Source organism: Heliconius melpomene, chromosome 12, assembly GCF_056956725.1.
Source record: "Heliconius melpomene rosina isolate 202511_hmr_F chromosome 12, ASM5695672v1, whole genome shotgun sequence".
NCBI lineage: Eukaryota > Metazoa > Arthropoda > Insecta > Lepidoptera > Nymphalidae > Heliconius > Heliconius melpomene.
The window spans coordinates 11,209,314-11,234,612 of record NC_140400.1 but is presented as its reverse complement, the minus strand read 5'-3'; the positions used below and the strand labels follow the sequence as shown (position 1 = coordinate 11,234,612).

Here is a 25,299-nt window from a genome sequence, read left to right as displayed (position 1 = left end):
CACTTCCTCGAGTTGAACCCACAACCGTCGCGTTACAGTCACACCCTTGTTCCGCTGCGCCACGACGGCCTGTGTATAGATACATATATTGAAAGCATCTTTAAAATTGTTGATCGTATCAAACATTTATCATGTCTATGATTGACCTATATTTTTGTCTTCATATTCCAACCTTGCGTATTACAAAAAATATTTAGATAAGCAAAAAAACAATTGAACCGCAACAAATTAAAGCAAACTGTCTTCAATTTTCCGCTTCAACAAATATTTCTTATAATTTCTTAAAGTTATTTAATAAAAAACATTAATATTTATGAATAGCAAAACGAAAATATTAAAATTAAATTATTCAGGTAATTCACCAAGTCGATAAATCTGATAAATAAATAGTTACGTCAGTGATCCAAGAGCTAAGAAATATTTAGTTGCTTAATGTACAACCAACAGTCCGACCTTCTAACGATCTGCGCGCGCGCAGTTTGTATGTAACAGTGAGTACGGTGTGACGTGCACCACTATCAACTATGTTTAGGTGAGAATTTACCTGTTCATATATACCATGTGTTGATAAGTTAAATTGTTTTATATCCGGCTCAACTCACTTGTTGTATATGATCATTAAATTTTTTTATTAGTTTATTGCTAATATTGCAGATTAAAATTTTGGAAAGTACCAAAGCTTTTTTACCGCTACTTATAAGATATATTATTTAAATGTATTTGTATGTTATAAAACTGTAGAAAACCTTAATTGATTTATTGACAGCTAACCGCCCGCGGCTTTGCCCGCTTGAAATACACGATTAGATTTATTAAATAAATAATAAAGTTCATAGGTAGGCTCTTACAGCGACGTCTGAAAATTTCGATGAAAATTTTAATACATCAGGCTACAATATCGTAAAGATTATTATTATTATTACAGATCTGTAAAGATTTTAGATCGTTGAATAATAAAGTAAGAGGTAAAGGGGACCTAAGAACCTAGTGTTAAGATACTATGTTCCCATTAAGACACTTCCGTTCCCCACTTTCGACGAAATTCAGCGCCACCGTTTTTTTCGTCATAAACAAACTAAATATTGACATATTAATTTAAATAAGAATTTATCACGTTCATTAAAAGGATGTGATCACTTTTAGCGAAATTATTTTTAGAAAATAATATTTATTGTAAAATAATTCGAATAATTACATATTAGCTTGTATATTTTTTAGATTAATTAAATATAAATATATATACGTAACTAAACATGTAACAATTATAATTATTGGTAAATATGTGTATGTAAGTAGAGTTACTACAGTACACATACATGGAGAGAAGTATGTTTTAAGGCAGTATTTTTACAATCTATATGACTATCAACTTTCTTAGATCTAATAGAGTAAAACTAAATCTAAATGTTAAAGGAAGCTTACCAAAATATTAGAGTCAAATTGCGAATAGTGTAAACTGCAATAAAAATGGTTAGGCAGTTTGAGAAACAAAAAAATCTTGTTTTTGGTTCTATTTTTTATTAAATGTCACTAACAGCATTCTTTATTATATATCTTGCATGAACAGTCACCGATTAGTTACGATTTTATTATAAGTATACATTTAATTTTATTTCATTTATTCTTTTTTATATTTATTTAGCGCTACAACTGCCTCTTTAATAAATAAGCTATTAGAATTAATAAACATTTTTAGCCTAAACTATCGTCACTATATTCATAGATAAATATTACAAAGTTTTATAAACACTTTTATGATTTTATTGATAAAAAAATAACTGTGCGACTGTACTTTGTTTTCATTAGTTTTAATCAGATTTAGGTATCATTTAAATTATCTTTTCGCAAAAAATATAATGATATTAATTTATATTAAAGGATAAAGATAACTATCATTTGCATATACATAGTTATTTAGATAAAGCATAATACTAATTTATACTATCAACATTACAAAGTGCTAAATAGTTTTTACTATATAGAGAGAATGGTCTGTATTAAATGAAATTATGTTTTTTCAAAGGACCAAGTATAGTTTTGTAAAATGAATAAAATATTTTAGGTTCAAAAATTTAATAATTTGATTTTACTTCATTTCTGTAGTTTCGTACTATTTTATGTACCTTAATACTTCCAAAATAACCATCATACAAATTTCGCTTCATTTACCTCTCGTACTTATCAGTATACTTTCCGCACCAGTATCGGATTTATGCACAGAGAAAGTTTTAGGTTTTATAAAATAATAATAATATTATTTACTCAGAAGATACATATAAATAAGAGAAGCGATAAATCGAGAGTGTTCAATATATTTAAGTTTGCCGCTCTGGTATGTCGAGGTGCGGCGTTGAGTTTCGCCAATTGACGCATAGTATATCTAACATGCATGGCGAAGAAAAATGCTTATATGGCTCTTATTGCCAACTATAGTAATCGTAGGTTTAGTAGGGTAGGGAGATAGTGAGAGAAAGCTCAAGTGTCGAAGACTGTGCGTTGAATTTCTTTGCTCTACGGTCCCATAAGTTTTATTTATTTTAAATCTGACCTTATTTCGTTTCTGATGATCTCCATTTTTTATTTACCACAATGTAGTAGATAGGTCCAACAAAGAAATTTTGTCCTTAATTAAAAAAATAAATTTTGAAAGTCATGGTAAAGATTTAGATTAGCAAATTATTATTCGTTAGGTAGTTCTGTGATAAGGTCTCCTCACTTTTACAACTCTCAGTGACGCTACAATTTAATTTATCATTTAATTAGTAAAAGTAAATTATTAAATTTTAAAAATTGTATATCTTATTTATGGTTCAAAGATCCTTAAATATTTTTTTGGCTTCACTCTGCATCCCGCATGTAGCAGGTTAGGCAGAGGGAACCTAGTGTTAAAATACTCCGCTCTCAATTTTACGCAGAACTCTGGAGGCATTGCGTGTTGAGAGGCCGAACTAAAACCGCGCTTTCGCCTCGACACTACAGCGAAGAAATAAAAAGTATTTCATTTCCGCAAGTGGAAACCGATCCCACAACCAGTGGCGTTCACCTTGCTGCGTGCGGGATATGCGGGACACAACGTGAAGTTAATATACAAACATGCTAATGTGCTATAAAAATGTCGATGTCGATATATTACAAATTGAGTTCAGGTAGGTACTTACTTCCTGTGGATTTGTATAATGACACAGATTTCCGATTGTTACATGGTCGTTTATAATACTAAATATCCAGATATTTGTACGTTACTAGACAGTAGGTCAATTCATGGTCAGTTTACATTATGTAGGTACCTATATACGCGTCATAGGTCCCTGCGAAATAGACGCCGATGCCAATGTCGTCGGAGCATTTAAATTAAATTAGGTAAGCTCGTATTGTTTCGTCGCGAGATTGCGATGTCAGAATAATTTATTCTTTAATTTATTTATAACCTCGCGAATTCGTACCTGAAACCGGAATAATACTGTAATTAATTATTGAAAAACAAGTTAAACGTGGCCGCCATTAAACATGAATTATAGTTAGTAATTATAAGTAAGGTATTGCTAGAAGAGTGCAATAAAAGGTCGTTAGTTTCATGTGAAACATTACACATCTCACGTTAGATGTTTATAAACTTATGTAAAATGTTTAATAATAAGTATAATAACTTATGTAAAATGTTTAATAATGTACGTTCTGAATAATTTCAGGCACTCTTTTTTCGCCATTGACAGTGATTATTTTCAAAGAAATACATTGCTTAAATTGTGATTTAATAAAATAATTATTTAGTACATAGATTGCATAAAGGTGATGAACTTTAATCTTTTCGCCTGACGATGTCGGGAGCGGGACTCTACCGCTACGCTTTTCTCAACAAATACCTATTTGAAACTTGAATTTACATTAATTTAGAAAATTATTTTATAGGATCTGTTTTTGTTCAATAATAATTGTAGAAACAGGAATAAATGTAATAAGCAATGTAGCAAATTAATTATAACATTTAAAAACACAACGTAGAATGTTATAGCAATAAAATATTACTATATCTATTATTTAATATAGCATTAGTGAAGTACGATAAGAACAATACCAAACAATAAAATTATGATAGCGTGGACTTAATAGGAGTGTTAACTGACATTTTTTTTAATAAGTAGTATTTAATAAATCCATCTATAAATTTTTCGCTATAGTGAATATCAAGTTTCATTTCTATTTGGCTTAATAAAATGTACATTATAATGGCAAAAAAATATCATTAATACCATGTCGGTTACAATTTACAACAGCTTTGTAAATAGATTGCCTACTATATTAATGTATTATGAAGACAATAACGATTTTAATTTATCATTATTTCATGTGGTATTAATTTAGATTCTTGTTAAAAATATTTATGATAATTGATAGGTAAAGTTTATTGCAAATACATAATATTATTACAATTTGTAAGAAGGTGATGCTAAAGTAGTTCATAATTGAGTTAATAAAACACTTTTATGTAACGCCAGTGCTACCGAAAAGATTAATTAGAATTTATCACAAGTCATGGTGGAAATTAGATATTACAAATTAAATCAGGTTCACGCTGTATCCCGCACCCAGCGGGGTAGGCAGGGGGAACCTACTGTTAAGACACTTCGTTCCCAATTTTCCGCCGAATTCTGTAAGCATTACGTGTTGGTATTCTACTCAACTGAACGACGCACTTTGCCTCGACATCAGAGCGAAGAATTGAAAATATAAATTTAAATAAATATTCCATTTCCTCGAGTGGGGATCGAACTCACAACCGTCGCGTTAATAATAAAGCGCGAATTAATCTTTCAAAATTTCTTATCTATGGAGCTTCTTAAGTGACGCTCTATCTATGATTCTTTCACGTGTATCAGCGTCTTAAGCTACTATTAGCTTGTATGTCTATACACTGATAAGAATGATTGTACAAGAATACTATATGAATTGTATATTAAAACTATATTCTTAATTACAATTCTATCTTTTTTTAAGCATTTTAGCATATCTTTTCGTCATAGAAAAAAAGATTGGATACATATATATAAGGAATAAAAAATTAAAATTTGTATATATAAATTATTAATAAATTTAAAATTGTTTCTAAATTAAATCGACAAAACATCTAGAAAGAAATGTTTCGTTTTAGAAAACATGGCATTGAAATCTTCACAATAATTAATAGGAATCTATAATGAAAGATTTTTTAAATATTTAGATGGAGGAATTGTGGTATTGAGTGGTACTTTGTGTAACGACACAATAATAATAATATCAATCGGCGGAACAGGAAAAATCTCACTACTGCTTGGATAGACTATAAGAAGGCCACATACTTGGCTCTTGAAGGTCTTGGAGTTATATAAGATTGATATTACTTTGAGATCATTTTTGGAGGCTTGTATGGGACAATGGGTCACTGTCCTTCGTCATCTAGGGGAGTGTGATATTCCTGCAACGTCTGAACCGATAAGGATAAAGAGGGGTATATTTCAGGGTGACAGTCTGAGTCCTTTATGGTTTTGCCTAGCTCTGAATCCTCTTAGCACTTTGTTAGAGGATCCAGGTTTAGGCTTTCGTCTTCGCCAGGGGGGTAAGGTCATATCTCACTTGCTGTACATGGATGATCTGAAATTATTTGCGTCAAAACGTTCTGATCTTATGCGGCTACTAAAGGTAACACAAACCTTTAGTAGTGATATAGGAATGGAATTTGGCGTCGATAAATGTGCTAGCATGCATGTAGTGCGGGGGAGTGTGATCAGATCTGATAATATTTGCATTTCAGATTCTGTTTCCTTCAGAACTCTTGGTGAAGGTGAGACTTATAAATATCTTGGAATATCTGAAGCATTGGGTATTGATGAGCGGAGCATAAAACAATTGGTGAAGGAGCGTTTCTTTAGCCGCCTGAAAAAAGTGCTTGGCAGCCTTTTATCTGGTGGCAACAAGGTGCGTGCTTTCAACGGTTGGGTTATGCCGCTTTTAGCCTATACTTTTGGCATTGTAAGATGGACACAGACTGAGTTAGACTCCGTAGATCGCCAAATACGTAAATTGTTGACGACATACCGAATGCACCATCCGCGTTCGTCTGTAATGAGACTGTATATCCCGTGTAAGTGTGGAGGTCGTGGCTTTTTGAATGTCAAGAACCTCCATAACCACGAGGTATGCAGTCTTAGAGAATATTTTCTCAAGATTGACGTGGATATGCACAAGGATGTGGTAACAGTTGACAAAGGCCTTACTCCTCTTTCCTTGGGCAAAGAGAACTGGCGTCGGCCTGTAGTACTTACTACTTCTGATCGCATGGCTGTATGGAAGAGCAAGGAGCTGCATGGTAGATTCCATAGAGCCCTAGTGGGCCAGGACGTGGATACTGTTTCATCATTATGTTGGTTACAGTTCGGGGATCTTTTCGAAGAAACTGAAGGTTTTGTCTGTGCAATTATGGACGAAGTTATCAAGACACGGAACTACCAGAGACATATTATGAAAGATGGCACTATCGACATCTGCCGGGCGTGTCATCGACCAGGGGAGTCCCTCAGACATATTGTCTCTGGTTGTTCTCATCTTGCTAATGGCGAGTATTTGCATAGACACAATCAAGTAGCCAAGATAATACACCAGCAACTTGCTCTTCAATATGGCCTTGTAGAATTGGAGGTGCCTTACTACAGGTACAATCCCATGTCTGTTCTTGAAAATAGCTGTGCTTTGCTCTACTGGGATCGGTCTATTATTACTGACAGGTATATTGTTGCCAATAGACCTGATATAGTACTAGTAGACCGAGCGGCGCGCCACGCAGTGATTGTTGACGTTACTATCCCACATGATGAAAATCTCGTGAAGGCCGAAAAAGAAAAACAATCTAAATATTTGGACCTAGCCCATGAGATTACCGCCATGTGGGATGTCAATGCGACTATCATTGTGCCGATAGTGGTTTCGGTTAACGGTTTAATAGCGAAAAGCCTCGACCAACACCTTAAGAGGCTATCGCTTAGCTGTTGGATCAAGAACCGGATACAGAAGGCAGTATTACTTGAGACGGCACGTATTGTGCGGCGGTTCCTCTCTCTGGAGCCCTAGCCACCGATGGCTTGGACCCTTGTCCCGCCCTCGGAAGTGTGTTTTTTTTATATTTTTAAATGTATCTTTTTTAGTTTAGTGAATCAATTTTACATTTTTAAATATAATAATTTATATTTAAAAATGTAAAATTGATTCACTTATTTAATAAAAGTATATTCTGTATATCAATCGGCAAAAAACATGAAAATAAGATAAAATATTATTAATATAGATTTAAAAAATATATTATCACGTAACACCAATTATGTATGGTTGGTTTGTCTTGTCTATGTTGAATTTTGTTTTAAATATATTATTTTATAGTATTTATATGTTCTTGTTTGATTATGTTGTCACTGAGTAATAAACAACTCAAAGTGACAACACAAACGTTTGTGCCACATAAATTCATAGAAAATTATTTTCGTGATTATTAAATCATCCTCCATACCAATAAAGTAAATATTATCAATGTATACTTTAAATTTTATGGCAGAAATCTCTTCAACAACATCTGCGTGACTAAATAAGGTAGATAATTTATGTGACACAACTAATGTTTAACCTGGCTATTGTTTAACCTACAAGCTTACCTTACATTGTTACAAAAGTTAAAAGAATAAGAATATAGTATTCTTCGAGAATAACAACAGAGAAACGAGAAGTATTTTTTTTAAAATTACCTCTCGTTTCTCTATGTCTCGTTCCCTCTCTCTCTCTCGTTTATAATAATTATGTAAAAAATATATTTTAAAATATTTCTTAAATATTCTTTACATTTAAATATTCTATAATGCTTAAAATAATTTACTTCGGATATATTAATATATTTATGTTTGCTTATCTCATTTCATTTTAAACATTAAAGAAGAATACGAGTATTTACAACAAAACACCAATCAGGAAAGTACCTTCCTAATTAGAATCATTGTTTTCCTTTCGAAGCCAATTATAACTCATGGCGCTGTAATACATAAGTACCTACATTAGGTACTTTATATTATTCTTTTTACGTGTGCGACTGAAAAATAATATATTAGTAATTAAAATAAATATATTTTTCACAATATGACATTTTATTTTTAATAGTTTAATAAATTAAGAAAATAGCTTTAGCTAGAATTATTACTATAGCTTATTTAATTATTTTAATAACCATACAACGGTACCGCTCATCGATACGTCTCCAGGTTTTCTGTTTAGCTTTGAAACGACGAAGGTCCGTGAAAGTCAATAGCTGCAGGAATTTAGTTTCCTACTGTAAAAAAAATATTATAATTTATAAAATCCACAATTGTAATTTATGCAATCTACAAATCAAGGATGTAGGTTTGATCCTCACTCATAGGTTCGTTATTAAATTAAATTATTATTATTTTTATCAATATAGGTAAAACTGGACTGGACTTTAGCTTTAAACTAACATATTCGTGTAAATGTTGTTTTTTTAATTTTTCGAGGCAAATTTTGTTGTATATAAAATTTCTGGGATCGGCACCAGACTATTCTGGGGTGGGTACGACCCACCCGGCTCCCCTACTTCCTACGCCCATGATGGTCCTTTAAAGCTAAGTCAAGATTCTAAGTCAATACAATGAAAAGATTTTTATGCACCGCATTTTGTATGAAACTTGCCCAGTAATCTAAACCTATAATAGAATACATACTTCCCATGGACCTACAGTTATGAGATTTGGCACGAAGGGGGTCGAAAAGTGGAAATTTATAGGTATAAAATAGCAATTCATACAAAATGAGTTATGCCCAAATGCGCAAATTTAAGTTTGTCAACTTTTATAAGTTGTATTTCCAGTTGACCTACAACCCTCAAATTGGAACAGAAGCCTCGGTCGAGTCCGACTCGTATTTAAAGGATTTTCTTTAATGTAATGCGATTATTAGTTTAATCCATTATTATGTCGTGATTTCAGCTGTAAGTCACGTAGGTGTCTGCTGGTAGGCAGCGTGTTGGCGGCGCTGGTTGTGGGCGCGTTGGTGGCGGTGCTGGTCCTCCAGCCTTGGGCCGGCCGTGACCAGATACGCTACCGCCGCGCCGTCGTCGCCGCCAATGGATACGAATGCGCATCTGTTGGACGGTAATAAATTTATAAATTTGGTTTTATCATATTAAATGCTTTTAAAACAAGGAAATATCTAAGCTAGTTACTTAAATGATATACCGACAAGATAAATATATCGCACACATGGCAGAATGAAATGTAAACATAAAGTAAATCAAGAATGAGCTAACTTTATGGTTTATTTATTATAATATTGTTAACTTGTTTCCAAATCACATTTTTATTTTTTTATTTACGAGGTAAGAGGAAACGCTTGAACAGCGTTTCACAATATATTGTGAAGTTATAATATATATTTGAAAATTTAGTTTAAATCATAATTTAATGCCATGTTTATTCTTTTCATTATAGTGCTATATTGGAAAAGAACGGATCGGCAGTTGACGCAGCAATAGCAACCTTATTTTGTGAAGGAATCGGTTGCGCACAATGCATGGGGCTTGGAGGGGGATTTCTGGCAACGGTGTACGACGCGAGGACGGGTCGGGTACGAGTTCTCAACGCTCGGGAACGAGCTCCAGCAGCGACGACTCAGAACATGTTCGCGAACGCTTCCTCAACTATAGGCGGGCTCGCCATCGCCGTGCCCGGAGAACTCAGAGGATATGGCGCCCTCTATCGGGAGTATGGACACCTACCGTGGGCAGATCTCGTGCGACCAACAGCAGAACTTTGCCGCAAAGGACACCGCGTCAGCGAATATATGGGACGCGTCCTCAAATCCTACAGCAGCAGAATCCAAGACGAACCATCTATGAGGTGATAATCATTTATTAATTACTGTACATAGAAATTGCTAAGCAAGAGCTCAGTGTTTTCTTGAGAGAACGTACTTTCAACCAACAGACTATGTCAAAATAAATAAGTATATACTAAGTATACGTATTACTTACATATATGTAGACTAGTGGACCCGAGCGCGGCTACGCCCGCTTGTACTATACGAATATTTATTAAATATATTTATGAAATTATTTTCAGTTTTCAATAGAGATGCGTTAAGCAAGCTCATTTTGGGTGACGTTTTCTAACAACAAACTTTGCAAATCGTTGCTTAGCAACGGCGGTTGTTATAAACATACATAAGTACATAAGTATTTTAATATATATATATATATATATCGAAAAAAAAAGTATCCTATGTTCATCCTGAGACCCCCAAGTATCTCTATATGAGTATTTTATCACAATTAAATTAGCGGTTTGGCCCTGATTGCGTAAAAGACAGACAGACAGACATACAGACAGACAGACAGACAGAGTTACTTTCGAATTTATAATATAGGTATGGATAGATTAAACTGTAAAGGTAGGTACTATATGACGATATTGAAATAATATATGTGAAACATAAAAAACAAAAATCAACTTCACGCTGTATCCCGCTTACAGCAGGGTAGGCAGAGGGTGTTAAGACACTCCGTTCCCCACTTTCTGTGTGGCGGAACTCAACGCCGCTCTTTGCCTCGACACCGAAATACTTATATGAAACATTAAAGGCTTTTTTTTTTTTTAAAGGGAAGTTTACGTGAACCCAGAAACAGGCGAAGTCTGGAACGAAGGCGACTTGATTCGCGAGCCAACATTGGCGCGCACTCTGGAAGTGATCGCAGAGGAGGGCCCGGAGGCGATACACAATGGATCCTTAACCGCAACGCTCGCGCGAGAAATACAGAACTACGGCGGCATCATTACAGAGCAAGATCTCAGGGATTACCAGTGAGTGAAATATTGAAAATACGAATATTTAATACATACTTTCTGTAAGTAATCATAGAGATGAGAGGGATCCTAATTCCGTCACAAAGTTTTAGTTTGTTTGAAATGAGCATGGCACCTCCAAAAATTTTAAGCAATATATCTTCGATCCTCATATAATAATGTATTTTAATTGCAATTCTCAACTATGCAAACATTGGAAACTCTTTAGATTTGTCTTATTACATGTTAAATTATAGGCAAAAATATGAAAAATAAAATATGATTACTGAAATATAAGATTTTTATTAAAGATATTATTTATTTATTTTAGACCAGAATGGCAAGATCCCATCGCAGTTCCATTGTCGAGCGACCACACGCTCTACTCGGTGCCCCTCCCCGGCTCAGGCTCCGTCCTAGCGTTCATGCTCAACGTAATGAGGGACTGGATCGGCGCCGGGACGAACGTAACTCTAGGGTCCAACCTCTATTGGCACCGCGTCGTAGAAACATTCAAATTCGCGTACGCAAAACGCACAGGCCTCGGCGACCCTTCACACTCTAATGTACCATATAATATTAAAGAGGTTAGCAGAAACAAACATGTTATGTTACTAAGGAATATTAGAGTTATTTGAAAGTATAAAATATATATATTTTTAAATAACGCACCGCAAAATAACTATTTATAGATAAAATATACTGTGGTAGATATTGTAGCTCAAATAAAGCCTAGAAATTTTCCAAACCTACCATCCAACCGTTACATTATCCATATTTAATTTTAATATTGCTGTATTGTTAAAGGACAATAATTTCACTCTTGTTGTTTATTTTTAGTTGGAACGAAATTTGAGTGATGCTGCGTGGGCACGATCCTTTCGAGATCTTATAGATGATACACGCACGTTCTCCGACTGGAGACATTATGGAGCTCTGTTTGAAGGCGCTGATGACCACGGAACTGCACATGTTGTTGTCGTCGCACCTGATGGCAGCGTCGTTTCAGCTACCAGCACTATCAATTACATGTAATTATGATACTTTTTATTTAATATTCTTTAAAGTATATCCATTTATATTAATAAATATATAGCAAAAGTAAATGTCAAAAGAAAAATTACACAACTTTGTTTTTGGTTGACCAACGATTGGTTGATGAAAAAAGAGTGTTTATGCTAGAAACCTTCTAACATCAGTACTCTATTTTCACAGATTGATATAAAGAGGTAGGATTTAGTATAAAGAGATCAGTGATTATGGAAAACTATAGTGCTTGACGATTCTTTTCCCCTGCCTTGTCTTGGTTAGGTACCAAGGATAATGTGTAAAGATAAGATTAAATGATATTAGTGAGGCTCACTTCAGAAAATGAAATATTTAATATTTTCATTTCTTCGCTCTGGTAACCAGTCAAAGCGCGGTGTTGAGTTTCACCATTCATTACGCAATGCCTCCTGGTGGAAAGTGAGGAACGGAAATATCTTAATGGGGAATAGGGGTATCTTAATATCAGTTTCTCATGTACCCTCTACCTATTTTGAAAAAAAATTAAATAACTTTTGTTTTATTTTAATATTATATATATTTAATAGTAAAATAAGTATTAAGAAATAGTATTCAACATAAAGCTCATAAATTAAATATTAAAACCCTAGTTGGGGCTCACAACGAAGATCCAGAAGCCTCGGTTTCATATTAAACAACGAAATGGATGATTTTGCAATACCACATCGTGAATCTTCATACGGAATGCCTCCCTCGCCAGCAAATATGCTAACACCAGGAATGCAGCCTTTAAGCTCTATGGTTCCGAGCGTTGTACTCTACAGGAACCAATCGGCAGACTTAGTGATCGGCGCAGCTGGTGGTACTAAGATCACAACCCAAATCGCCTTGGTTCGTAATTTTGTAACGGTTTATTTTTTGATCGGATTTCTTTTGGAAAAAATAATTACAAAAAATCTAATTATATTAATAAGTAGATTCATTTTAATTTTTATGTTAATTTCTAAAATGATTATAATTTTATTCTTCAATCAATCAGGTGGCAATGCACGCAATGTTGGAAGGTGATGACCTCAACGATGCTATACAACGCCCACGATTGCATCACCAACTTGTTCCAATGGAGGTGGAATATGAAAGTGACTTTGATCCGGTAAGCATTATGCCGATATATGACATTTTATTCCTTTCTATAATATTTGTCGACCAACAAAATTTTTAACGGTCACCATTTTTATCTACCTTTATCAAAACTCAGACTCAGGACTCAGTCGTGGGTTCGATCTCCACTCGAGGGAATGATTATTATTTAATTTATTAATACTTTTATTTCTTCGCTCTAGCACTAAGACAAAAACCTGGCGTTAAGTTCAGTCACTCTACACGCAAAGCCTCGATAAATTCGGCGGAAAGTGGGGAATGGAGTATCTTAACAGTAGTTTCCCTCGGCCTCCTGTGCTATTTGCGGGATATAGCGTGAAGCTGATCCAAACGTTATTAATAATTATATTGTAATATTATAATTATATATGTAGGTATGCTCATAGCAGTGGACCTTAAACCTGTCTGTAAGCGAGATACCTAGTTATGAGTACTATCCCTACCAGAAAGAATAAATTATTTTCATCTACCACGAAGAGAAAGCAGATAACGGACAAGAGTGTCTTAAGTTTTCAAGTGCTATCCATAAACCATTATAGAATCAATTTTTTTCTTTCAGAAAGTGATAGCTTCCTTACGGGCGAGAGGCCACGCAACTACAGAACGTGGACGCACAGCGGGATTTGCGGCAATGAATGGCGCTAAACGTGACAGCGATGGCCATTTATCTGTTCATACCGACAAAAGAAGAATCGGCAGTGTGGACGGATTTTGATCTCAAACATACTATGTTACTATTATTTATTTAGAACGACAGCATTTTGTAGGCTTTCTGCAATACTGTGCCACATATTTTATATTGCTAACAATTCTTAACACAATCATACCTAGTGAGTCGTAAAGAAATGTACATTCATTCATGCATTGTGATTTGTTTCCTTTTCGTAAAATTATATAGGTACGAATAGATCCAAGTAATAGTTTATGATATGGATTTTCATTTAAATATCGTTTTATCATGATATTAATCCCAGGGCTGTAAGATAGAACAAATAATACTTAAATCTTGACCAGTTGATATTGTTTTAACATAAGTACAGTAGTTTGTTTTATATAAATTTTAGATGGTTACAATAAGCGTGTGGTCTTACCAATTATTTTACCTCATCTATACAGATGACAACAGTGGTAAAATAATAATTATATATAATAAAACTGTAACTCACCACTGTTATAAAAAAGAAAAATTGTTATTGAGGGCATTTATTAATTTAATAGAACCCAAAACAATGATTTTCAAAATTTTCTGTCCGTTTGTCCCTTTGTCGGTTTATCTGTGCTAATCTCACACTAATTTTAAAAACAGCTAAATCGGTTTAAATGCAATTTCGACTAATTTGTTTTGGCAATATTCTCTTAACATCTAAAGTTTTAATCAGTCTTAATTAAATAAAAAAAGTAAGTCATCATAAAGAATTGGATTCGACAATAATGCTAGAAAATAACTGTTTTATTGAATTGGCTGAAATCAATGTATAGATATGGGCTTTAAAAATATGATGTTAGTAGTTCACGTAAATAATTTAGATAAATAAAAAATTATAATTGTGTAGTACAAACGGGTGAAGCCGCGAGAAGGTCACTACTTAATACTACAAGGCAGTATGAATTTGAATGTGAATATTGTTATTTGTGATGTTGTTTAGTTATAAATAAATTAATAAATTTAGATATTGGTTATTGGTCTTTTTATTTCGTTTAAAGTTAATTATTTAAGTAAATAAAGGCAACTTTTGAACAATCGAAAAGCTTTTTTCAAATTTAATTTTTCATTAATTATTTTATTAAGTAATTCAAGCTAGAATATATTATCTTTTATATTACACATTATTTGCGTCTGTACTTTTGCTAATAAGATTTTTTATATTTAAAAAAAAAGTACAGAGTACTAGTAGAGTAGATATGGGTCATACTCATATGAGTGTTATATTACAATAGCTATAACAAATAAAAGAAAATAGAATGGTTTTTCATTATAAATTTAACTATGCCTTATGATATGTGGATAGTCTACTCATCAAAATTTAAAAAAAATGTAAAGAAAAAAATTCAAATTCAATCATTTGTCCCCTTCTGTGGAATGATCAGATTCGTAGTTCATAGTTTCAAAAATTTGTAATTTAAGTTATTACGCCCGTATCATCGAAATCACACATATTTTCAGCGTAGAATTGATTTTTACTTGAGTTGATTTTTTAATGATAATTTCCAAAATGTGCTTCAGCCTTTTTACTATAATTTTTAATAAACTAGCTGTTACACGTATACGTACACTGACTCTTTTCTGTGGTCCAAAAAATATGCATTTAAAAAAATTCTACTAAAGTTACCTTAAATGTAATATCTTTTAATTTGGTAATATTAGACAGCTATAATTTGCTTACACCCATTACGCAAGACGGATGTGTATTTTTATATTCCAATAAAAAGAATCGTGTATTTTATTCATTTTGTAAAAGATCAATGCATCTTTCCTATTTTTAGTGTATTTTGGTAAGTATGTGCTACTTATATTTGTAATTATATAGGCACAATGGATTTAAAGGAGTATTTTTGAAATCTCACTTGCCATTTCTCTATACTTGAAAACTAAAGACCATTGCTGATTTTCGATTGGAAAATCTTTTCTGTTGACATATTTTCTGTTACCTTAAATAACGAAATCTTAGCTTAGCTACCTTTTTTACATTGTTCAAGCCACATTGCCCTATTCAAAAAGATCTGGGGTGCACTAAAGCAATGAAGAGAAGAAAAAACGAAGACGTGAGACAAGTAGAGCTAAACAAAACATTGATCGACATTGATCATCATCACCAGCAGATGATTTACATATTAGCTTCACCGGCTGCGAGGCGGGAGCTAATAACTGCGACACAGTTAATATTTCTACAGTTATTACCGTTTAAAGTTGCTATTGTTATGTCTAAAATATTAAAAATCAAATCAAAAAAATTATGCGTCAAATATCTTTCTCGAAAACCAATAATGGTCTCATATTTTTCCTGTATTAGGTTAATCTATAAGAATTAAATGAGAGAGATTTTGAACAAATATTTCACTTTTTTTTCGTATACATTTAGGTCGCGATTTGTGTATGACCCCATATACTATAGCCGCAGCTTGTGGACGCTTGTTGAGCTAAATTGTCTTTGATAGAAAAAATATCTGTGGTACATTTCCTTTTAGTCAGTTCCCGCCATTTATTAGTTATATTTACATTTGACAATGATACAATTATAACGTCAAAATCGAATCATGTTTCTTGTTTATTGACATTTGAATTGTGACATTTGTTTTCCAACTTTTAGCCGGTATATACGTTCTTTGCGTTGAACATATTTAAAGTCTCATTTGCTTGGTGTTTTATTTTCTTATTTGATTTTACATAGATATACAAATCGTACACTTTATTCTGTTCATTTAGATTACATTACTTTGAAACCATTCTTCAAAATGAGTAACAAGCTATCAGAAGGCTCTTTGGAGGTAAGAACATGTTTTAACATGTTTACATTAAATACCATATCTATCCGATTTCGAAAACTAATTCAAATACATGCACATTTATGCTATATATTATTTAAATATTATTAAAAACATACTTGAATAGTTTGTATTTGTGTCCTTGAGATTATAAATTGTTACTGCTTCAATTAAAATAAGATCTAAAACAACTTTAACGATGCAGCATGTATTGCATTTACATTAATTTATGTAGGAAATACCCTACAGGAAAATAACATTAATAAATTCCGAATGATTAAATGGTAACTATAATGCTTTTATATTTATATATTTTTTAATGTCTTATTATTTATAAACTAATTATTATTTGTGTAGGTTATTATGAGAGGTGGAAATTATGATAATCCAATAATGCAAGTACTTGGTAGTAAGAAAATTCAAGGTAGTGGTGCCAATGAGAGATTCAGGTTATTGGTATCGGATGGAAAACATTCTCACAGCTTTGCAATGTTGGGCACACAGCTTAATGATAAACTTATTACAGGAGAGCTTTCAGATTACTCTGTTATAAAAATTGATAAATATATCACTTCTGTATTGAAAACTGCTGGCAACAAAGAAAAGTATGTATAAATTTATTATATATAAAAATGTATATATTTATTTTTATTGCAATACTCTTACAGTCTTCTTTTTTTTCAGACGGGTTATGATTATTCTAGAATTAACTATTGTAGAACCAGGCTCTGCAGTAGGAAAGAAAATTGGTAATCCTCAAACTTTGAGTGAAGATTCTTCATCATCAGCGGCACCACCACCTCCTGTTAAGCTTGAGCCAACTAAAAGTTCAGCTCCAACTGTTTATACACCAAAACCTATGGACAGCATGGGAGCCAATTTGGATTCAAGTATTCTTAGCTCTCAAATGACTCATCCTATTGCAAGTTTAAGTCCTTATCAAAACAAGTAAGTCATTGTTGTTGCAAGTCTACATATAAGTCATAGGTTAACTATTATGCTTATGTTTAAAATTAAACTAATAAATCTTTGAAAGATAAGTCTTTGATTGGTATGCATAAACAGTTGGTATACTGTTGACATATCAAATGAGTATTCAATTCCCACTGGGAATTATTTCCATTTCCTTGCTCTGGCATGAAGGTAAAGTGACGCTGAATGAATTATTATATGTTATTATCATTGTATGATGTCACAGGAAATGAACTATGTGAGTCATATTAAAAGCTACTTTGTCATATTAAAATATGTATTTTTCATATAATCTATTGCATTAATATCATATTAGATAATGGTTCTTGTTTGTTTTTGTTTTTATTATACATTTTACACAATTTACATGGTGTACTACTAGACCTATATATTTTTAAACCTATTTCCTTGCTAAAGCATACTTTGTTTGCAAGGAGTTCACAAATTATTAGCATACTTAATATTTATTCATTGGTGGGAAGCTAGCTTTTACCTGCTGATTCGCCTCTGTGGTAAAAGGGAAATATCCAAAATTGTGTATTACATTATAGCTACACTACAGAATAAACCATATTGAAGCATTTAACATGATGGAATGTACTTCATAATCCTAGCAGAATATGTGCTAATTATTAGTTTGGGAATTGGTAATTAATAATATAACTTGCATAAAAACATTTTATATTGTTGTCTAAGATCATTGGAAACATTAATAATAAGGCATATATAACTTCCATAAATACATAGATGAATATTTTTTAAAATTAATATAATAAGTTCATCAAACCTGTCATGTAAAAGAACCTTTTTTTGACATGTTTACCTTTTGTCTCTTGCCATAATGAATCAAGTATAGGTAACATTGGTTCGTATTTTTTTTAAAAAATGGATGTAACTGATCTGATGACTTATATTTGAAAAAATGGAGAAACAGTCTAGTGCGTATTGGTAATTAATTGTATACTATTTTTAAGCAGCATCAAAAAAATATTTAAATACACGTTCAATAGATTTTTTTTTGCCAAATTAAAAAGAAGACAAACGAAAATAATTTAAGCAAACGATAAAATTGTAAGAACTTGAATAAAGCGTGAAGTTGAAAAAAAATTGTAAATATTTTTTTTCTTTCTAGATGGGTAATAAAGGCGCGAGTGATGAATAAATCAGCGATACGTACTTGGAGCAATGCAAAGGGCGAAGGCAAACTATTTAGTATGGACTTATGCGATGATAGCGGTGAAATAAGAGCGACCGCATTTAAAAATGAATGCGATAAGTTCTATGATATGATTCAGGTATTACTTTTTATGAGCTGTTCAGTTTTTTAAGAAATCTTAGAAATGGATCAATGTATTTAGATTGAATTAAATGTATAATAATATAATTTATATGTTTCGACATTAATGGAGCTTATAATGAAGCTATAGGACACAGAAATTGTGAGTTCTATTGAATTGTTTTCATTTCTATGCAAGACAAAGTGTAGTGTAATGTTACGCAGAACAGACAAATGGATGTAATTATAGTAAAGCAATCCCATAATGCATATTATGATAAAGTAGTGAACCTTCGGATGAAAACTCCCTGAATGTGATATGACTATGACTTATGCTCATAGTACGTACATGCAAAAAAACTATATCTCTCTGGTAAAGTCAAATATTCTTTCATCATACCACTTGTAGCTCAATTCTTATCACAATGTTTTAGAACAACTAAAGCAACTTTATATTATGTTCCCCAAAAATATCCTACTAATATATATTTTTTGTGGGTTGATTCCCATTCAGGGAAATGAAATATTTAATATTTTGAATTCCTCGCTGTTGTATCGAGGTAAATGTGGTGTTGAGTTTCACCACCCAACACTTCAAGAATTTGGCGAAAATTGAGGAAGAAAAAGTCTTTTGGGTTATACCCTGCTGTGTGAGAAACAACAGAAAACTAACAAAACTTTTTTTTTAATTACTAGATAGACAAAGTTTACTACATAAGTCGCTGTCAACTGAAGACAGCAAACAAGCAGTTCACCACATTAAAGAATGACTATGAAATGACCTTCACGGCTAACACCATAGTGGCGGAATGTATGGACGACGCGTCCTCTATGCCCACCGTGAAGTACGACTTCGTGCCCATTACTGATATAGTTGATAAACCTGCTAACACTTTGCTAGGTGAGTAATTTTTTTGCTTATTAAGTTTTGTTTATGGATTTTTGGAGCTTAGTAATTGTTACTGGATAATGAAAACTATCAGATATCTGTAATAAACAATAAATCCGTTATAATTACGTACAAGGCCCAGCAAATACTAGTTATTAAATAAATGAAAAATAGTAAAATTGAGTTCTACCACTCAACAATCAATGTCTTGAAAATTGGGCGAAAAGTGGGAATTGGAATGTTTTACCACTAGGGTCAATCCTAACCTGCTATGCGAGATACGGCGTGGAGGTAAATGTAAATACCTTGTTTTCTCTACATATATTTATAAATATCCTTATCCAAATATATTTTTTAGATATTATTGGAGTGTGCAAAATGGCATCTGATGTGCAAGAATTAACTGCAAAAAGTACAGGAAAGTTGCTTAAGAAGAGGGAAATTACACTTGTTGATTCATCTGGTGCAGGTGTATGTATATTTAATAACAAATTTTCTTAATTTTTAATTTTATAATATAATAGAAAATTATTTTAATATATCTTTTCATTTTATTTTAAAGACTGAGTAAAAATTGTAAATTTGTAATTGCTTAGGAAAAAAAATATTTTTTTTGAAATTGTATAAAAATTAAAACACCTCTCGGAATCATAAGTTGATCAATTCTAAAAAATTATTTCCTTTGCTAAATGTTATAAAACTTTAAAAATATATAATTATGCTGTTAATTGGTTTTAATAAACAATTTCTTATTATTCCTTTAGGTAACTCTGACTCTGTGGGGCAGTGATGCTGAGAACTTCGATGGCAGCAGTACACCTGTTGTTGCTGTTAAGGTATAAAATTATTTAAATTATTTAACTATTATTATTTTTTTTCTTACACGAAACTCAATTTTATATTATTTTCTTCCTTCCTTTTAATATAAACCCATAAGATATTTTTTTGATAAATAATTACATTCTATGAAATTATAAAATTTCAACTAATGTAAGTATTTCTGTGTCTATTAATTTAATATTTTTGATAAAGTCTTATTTCCTTTTTACTAAATAGTCCCATCATGGCAAAGAGGAATTTCATCTGGCATGGGGCTCATTCACGCTATGGTTGTTTTTATTTCCTCACTTTGAAAAGAGGATTAACCTTAAAAGTTGGGCAGCAACTAGGGAACGAATTGTCTTCATTTGCTTAGTGCATTTTTCTGCAGGATACAGCGTGAACCTGAAAATAATGAAACTGAACTATTTCTGTGTTATATTGAGTAAATCTTATATGTACTATACAGGGGTACTGCCGTATAACCTTACATATGTTTGTATGTATATGTCCACTATAAGTAAAGTGCCGTCTCTAAGTAAAATATTTGAAAAAATAATATTTAACCAGCTCACAATTTTCTTAAATATTAACAATTGTTTCCATAGTGAGCAATATGGTTTCACCAAAGGTAGGTCCACTACGGATGCGGGTGCTGCACTCCTAAAGCACATTTATGACGCATGGGAGAAGTCACAGAATGCTATTGGAGTGTTTTGTGATTTATCCAAAGCCTTTGATTGTGTAGACCATGAAACTTTGTTATTAAAACTATATCATTACGGTATACAGGATACTGCTCTTGATCTTATTGCCTCATATCTAAACCGAAGAATCCAGAAGTTTAGTATAAATAATGTAAAATCATCTGGATCTCATCTAAAGATGGGCGTTCCACAAGGATCTATACTTGGTCCCCTTTTATTTCTTCTTTATATTAACGATCTGCCTTTTTATGTGAAGAACATATGTGATATTGTACTTTTCGCGGATGATACCTCTTTAATATTTAAAGTTGACAGAAATAAAATAAACTATGACGAAGTGAATAGTGCATTATCGCATATTCTTCGTTGGTTTGATGTTAATAATCTATTGTTAAATGCAAAAAAAACGAAATGCATCGAGTTTGCTTTACCAAATGTTAAAAAACATAATTTTAATCTAATAATTAAAGGAGAACCTCTTAATGTGTCGGAATCAGCTATTTTCTTAGGTGTTACTATAGATTCCAAACTCCAGTGGAACGCTCATCTGGAAGCACTTGCAGATAAACTCAGCTCTGCCGCGTTCGCAATTAAGAAAGTAAGACAAATGACGGACGTTGAAACTGCCCGACTAGTCTACTTTAGCTACTTTCATAGTATTTTATCTTATGGAATGCTGCTATGGGGCAGTGCTTCAGATATCAATTCAATATTTATTCTCCAAAAAAGAGCCGTGAGATATATTTATAATCTAAGAGCTCGAGATTCTCTGCGAGATGTTTTCAAAGATGCAGGTATTATTACAGTTGCTTCCCAATTTATATACTATAATATTCTCTTTGTCCGACAAAATATACATTGTCATAGAAAAAATAGCGACAGTCATACGATAGAAACGAGAAATAAAGATAAGATTGTTACTCCTAGTTTTCGCCTCCAAAAAGTTAATAAATCTTTTATGGGGCTGAGTATACGTGTATATAATAAAATTCCGCAGTGTATTCTTAGTTTGCCACTATCAAAATTTAAAATATCTGTAAAAAATATTCTAACAAGTAAAGCTTATTACACTGTTCAAGAATATTTAGAGGATAAACATGTATGGAATTAATGTCTATTGAATGTCAGGCAGGACAGCTGCCAGCTAATGTAATAGTAAAATATACCATTGACTTTGAAAAGAGCAACTGTTGAGTTTCTTGCCGGCTCTTCTCAGCAGAACTGCCTTCCGAACCGGTGGTAGCTTTTTGTTGACATGTACATTCGACGATTCAAAAGTGCTTTTATAGTTTATTTGAATAAAGAATATTTTGAATTTTTGAATTTTTTTTTATACAGGGTGTTCGCGTGTCGGAGTTCAACGGCAGCAAGTCTCTGTCGCTGCTCGCGGGGTCGTTACTCCGCGTGCAGCCCGACCTGCCCGAGGCGCACCACCTGCGCGGCTGGTACGACCGCGCGGGCGCCACGGCCAGCGTCACCAATATATCTGCACGGTAAGTCGATTTTCGTCCAAATTCTAATTTTACGATATGCTAATTTCATCCATATTTGGTTTTAGTTACGAGACATCCATGAGTTACATTACATTAATTTCATGATTTTTGACTCACATTCCGTTCTTCTCACAGCAGTTTATATTTGTGAGATTCCCTTCTACTCCCTACCTTTACGGCCCTTTCATCAAGAAATTTAGAATCCCTCCCCAATAATGTGTGACGTGATTTATATCTGGCCCCTTAGTGGTTGCTTAATTAAATGTAGTAAAATTTGATAATAAATTTCCTTTTGCACTCTAAAAAATAGTGTATTTATGATTATTTATTTTATTTTTCTCTAGCTCGGGTGATGGAGGCATGGGCGGTGGTGGTGAATGGCTGACATTCAGCGAAGCAGCTGCAAAACGACTGGGCGGAGGCGATAAAGGGGACTATTACAATCTGCTAGGTGTCCTAACTTTCACGTTTTCTGATAACGCAGTTTACAAAGCTTGCCCTCAAGATGCCTGCAATAAGAAAGTTGTTGACCAGGAGAATGGATCGTATCGATGTGAAAAGTGTAACCGAGAGTACCCCAATTATAAGCACAGGCTGCTACTTGGTGTTAGTATTTGTGATCTTTATTTGTAATGTATATATTTCTGACATAAGATATGATGAAAACATATAATATAACTATATTTTATCCGCCTCTCCTGATCTTAAACTTGACAGTTAACGCTTGTGGGTTCGATTTCATTGACAGAGAATAAGTGATTTTCATTCCATTCCATTTTCAGATTAAACTCTGGTAATAATACCAGGCGCAGCGTTGAGTTCCGCCTCTCAAATTGCAATTTCTATAAAATTCAGCAGAGTGTATAAAATGTAGTGTATTAACATTAGGTTCCCTCTGCATATTCTACTTTTTATGAAATATAGCGTGAAGCTAAAAAACATTTTTTTCCAGGCTAACGTATCAGACCCAACGGGCGATGAGCGTATAACAGCGTTTAACGAAGCGGCCGAAGCAATGCTCGGCAAAACTGCGGCGGAAATCGGACAATTGTTGGAGTACGATAAGAATGCGTACGCACAGCTGTTTGAAGAAGTCAAATTCAAAACTTTTGTATTTAGATTTAGAACTAAAATGGAGACTTACAGTGTGAGTTTAATATTTTTTGTAATTATTACATTTATTAAGAGGTAAAACGTTGTAATTTTGTAAGCCAATTATTTTTACATGATTCAGTAATAGTATTATGAAAAATTAGCCGTCTCCACCGGAGGGGACGATGTGACGTAGCGTGTGTGCCTGCGATTGTATCCTACCTACATATTTAAGGTCGTTCACTTTAATAATGGTGTCAGTGGTGTAATAATTATTAATATTACTAAATAGCGTGCAATACTAAAATACAATACAAACGCTACACCGATATGCCCGTGATCACAGCCAGATGAAAAATATTCGAAGCTGTTTCGGGTTTCCAAAAAAATATAGTACTAATATAATTTGTAATCCCCTTAAAAAGAGGAATGGTGTAAAATTTTGACTGCTGTACGATAACGATTCGTCGTAAAACGAGTACTGCCTGAACACTGAAAAATATTAATAGCAAAAAAATATATGTATGTTTAAATGTCTTCTATATATATAATAAGATGTTTTTTTCCAGGATGAAGCTCGTTTGAAGACTACTGTGATGACTGCTCAGCCTGTAGACTACAAAGATGCTAATTCAAAACTCGTCAAAAGTATTAAAGCTCTGAGCGGAATTGAAATTTAATAAAAAAATTATAATGCTTTAACAAAGAACTGGCTTCTCTTGTAATTATGTCACTTCTAAAAGTTAGTGGCTCATAATATTAACGTATTTTATCATGATTGTGTTTTCGTCAACTGTAATGAAAAATAAATATTTAATTTTAAAATTATGTTACGATACTTATGCTCTTTATATATTTATGTTCGAAGAATATTCCAAATATTTGAATTTGTAATAAAAATTTTAATTATATTATATTTCTTTTATTAAACATATTGTATTTGATGATGTTGCTTGGGATAATTTGTACATACATGCTATTTTCATTGTAATTGTAATTAAGTACTCAATAATCGATGTGTATATTAAATGACAGAGTCCATTTAAACGGAGTGCCAAGCGCATACCTCTTTCGCCTCGTCCACTATCATCAAGCTCTTCATACAAACACTCCAGGGAGTCGTCTTGCTTATGTGATCTCCTGTATCTTTGATACTGTCTTTTCAAAGGTCAACCGAGCTCTCCTGCTACTTCTCTAACCTCAGATGAAAAATAAATTTATTCAATTGCAGTGAATCTGCACCCCAGGGTACGGTTCGTGTCCTGACAAGATAATATTTATAGAACAAAAACTGACAAAAATTATTTAAGAACTTGCACCAAAATAGCTAACCAATTTTTAAACATTGTGCAGCGCATAACACTGCCGTTTGTTTTCCCAGAGTTGAGAAATTAAAATGAAGGTGGTGAAAAGATTACATCATATAATTTTTCGTGTGTGGATCTAACACTGAATGGTTATTTCATTTAGAGCGAGCTGGTTTTTTCATACATCATTTCTCACTTTATAAAAAACAGTATGGTATTGTCAAATA

General features: G+C 32.9%; 2 protein-coding genes across 2 annotated transcripts; both read left to right on the top strand.

Moving 5' to 3' along the window:
* Window positions 1-394: 394 nt before the first annotated feature.
* On the top strand, window positions 395-14,714 carry LOC146533875 (glutathione hydrolase 1 proenzyme-like). Its single transcript, XM_085193844.1, has 9 exons — window positions 395-532; window positions 9,015-9,179; window positions 9,516-9,923; window positions 10,683-10,883; window positions 11,197-11,452; window positions 11,706-11,896; window positions 12,524-12,764; window positions 12,913-13,026; window positions 13,594-14,714. The coding sequence occupies exons 1-9, from the start codon at window positions 525-527 to the stop codon at window positions 13,747-13,749; spliced, it is 1,740 nt and encodes a 579-aa protein (XP_085049970.1). The 5' UTR covers window positions 395-524; the 3' UTR covers window positions 13,750-14,714.
* Window positions 14,715-16,241: 1,527 nt separating this feature from the next.
* RPA1 (replication protein A 70) lies at window positions 16,242-24,676 on the top strand. Its single transcript, XM_085194538.1, has 11 exons — window positions 16,242-16,520; window positions 16,875-17,122; window positions 17,202-17,465; window positions 18,622-18,784; window positions 19,462-19,666; window positions 20,013-20,125; window positions 20,419-20,490; window positions 22,519-22,673; window positions 23,018-23,279; window positions 23,626-23,820; window positions 24,335-24,676. Exons 1-11 carry the CDS (start codon window positions 16,488-16,490, stop codon window positions 24,443-24,445), a joined length of 1,821 nt encoding a protein of 606 aa, XP_085050664.1. The 5' UTR covers window positions 16,242-16,487; the 3' UTR covers window positions 24,446-24,676.
* Window positions 24,677-25,299: the final 623 nt, after the last annotated feature.

What these genes read in the sequence shown, in the direction of transcription:
- RPA1 (XM_085194538.1), top strand. Translation starts at nt 16,488, where the DNA reads ATGAGTAACAAGCTATCAGAAGGCTCTTTGGAG. An exon ending in TATCAGAAGGCTCTTTGGAG is followed by an intron (nt 16,521 to 16,874) that starts GTAAGAACATGT and finishes TTATTTGTGTAG; the next exon opens with GTTATTATGAGAGGTGGAAA. An exon ending in ACCTGCTAACACTTTGCTAG is followed by an intron (nt 19,667 to 20,012) that starts GTGAGTAATTTT and finishes TATATTTTTTAG; the next exon opens with ATATTATTGGAGTGTGCAAA.
- LOC146533875 (XM_085193844.1), top strand. An exon ending in GAATGCGCATCTGTTGGACG is followed by an intron (nt 9,180 to 9,515) that starts GTAATAAATTTA and finishes TTTTCATTATAG; the next exon opens with TGCTATATTGGAAAAGAACG. An exon ending in TCACAACCCAAATCGCCTTG is followed by an intron (nt 12,765 to 12,912) that starts GTTCGTAATTTT and finishes TCAATCAATCAG; the next exon opens with GTGGCAATGCACGCAATGTT.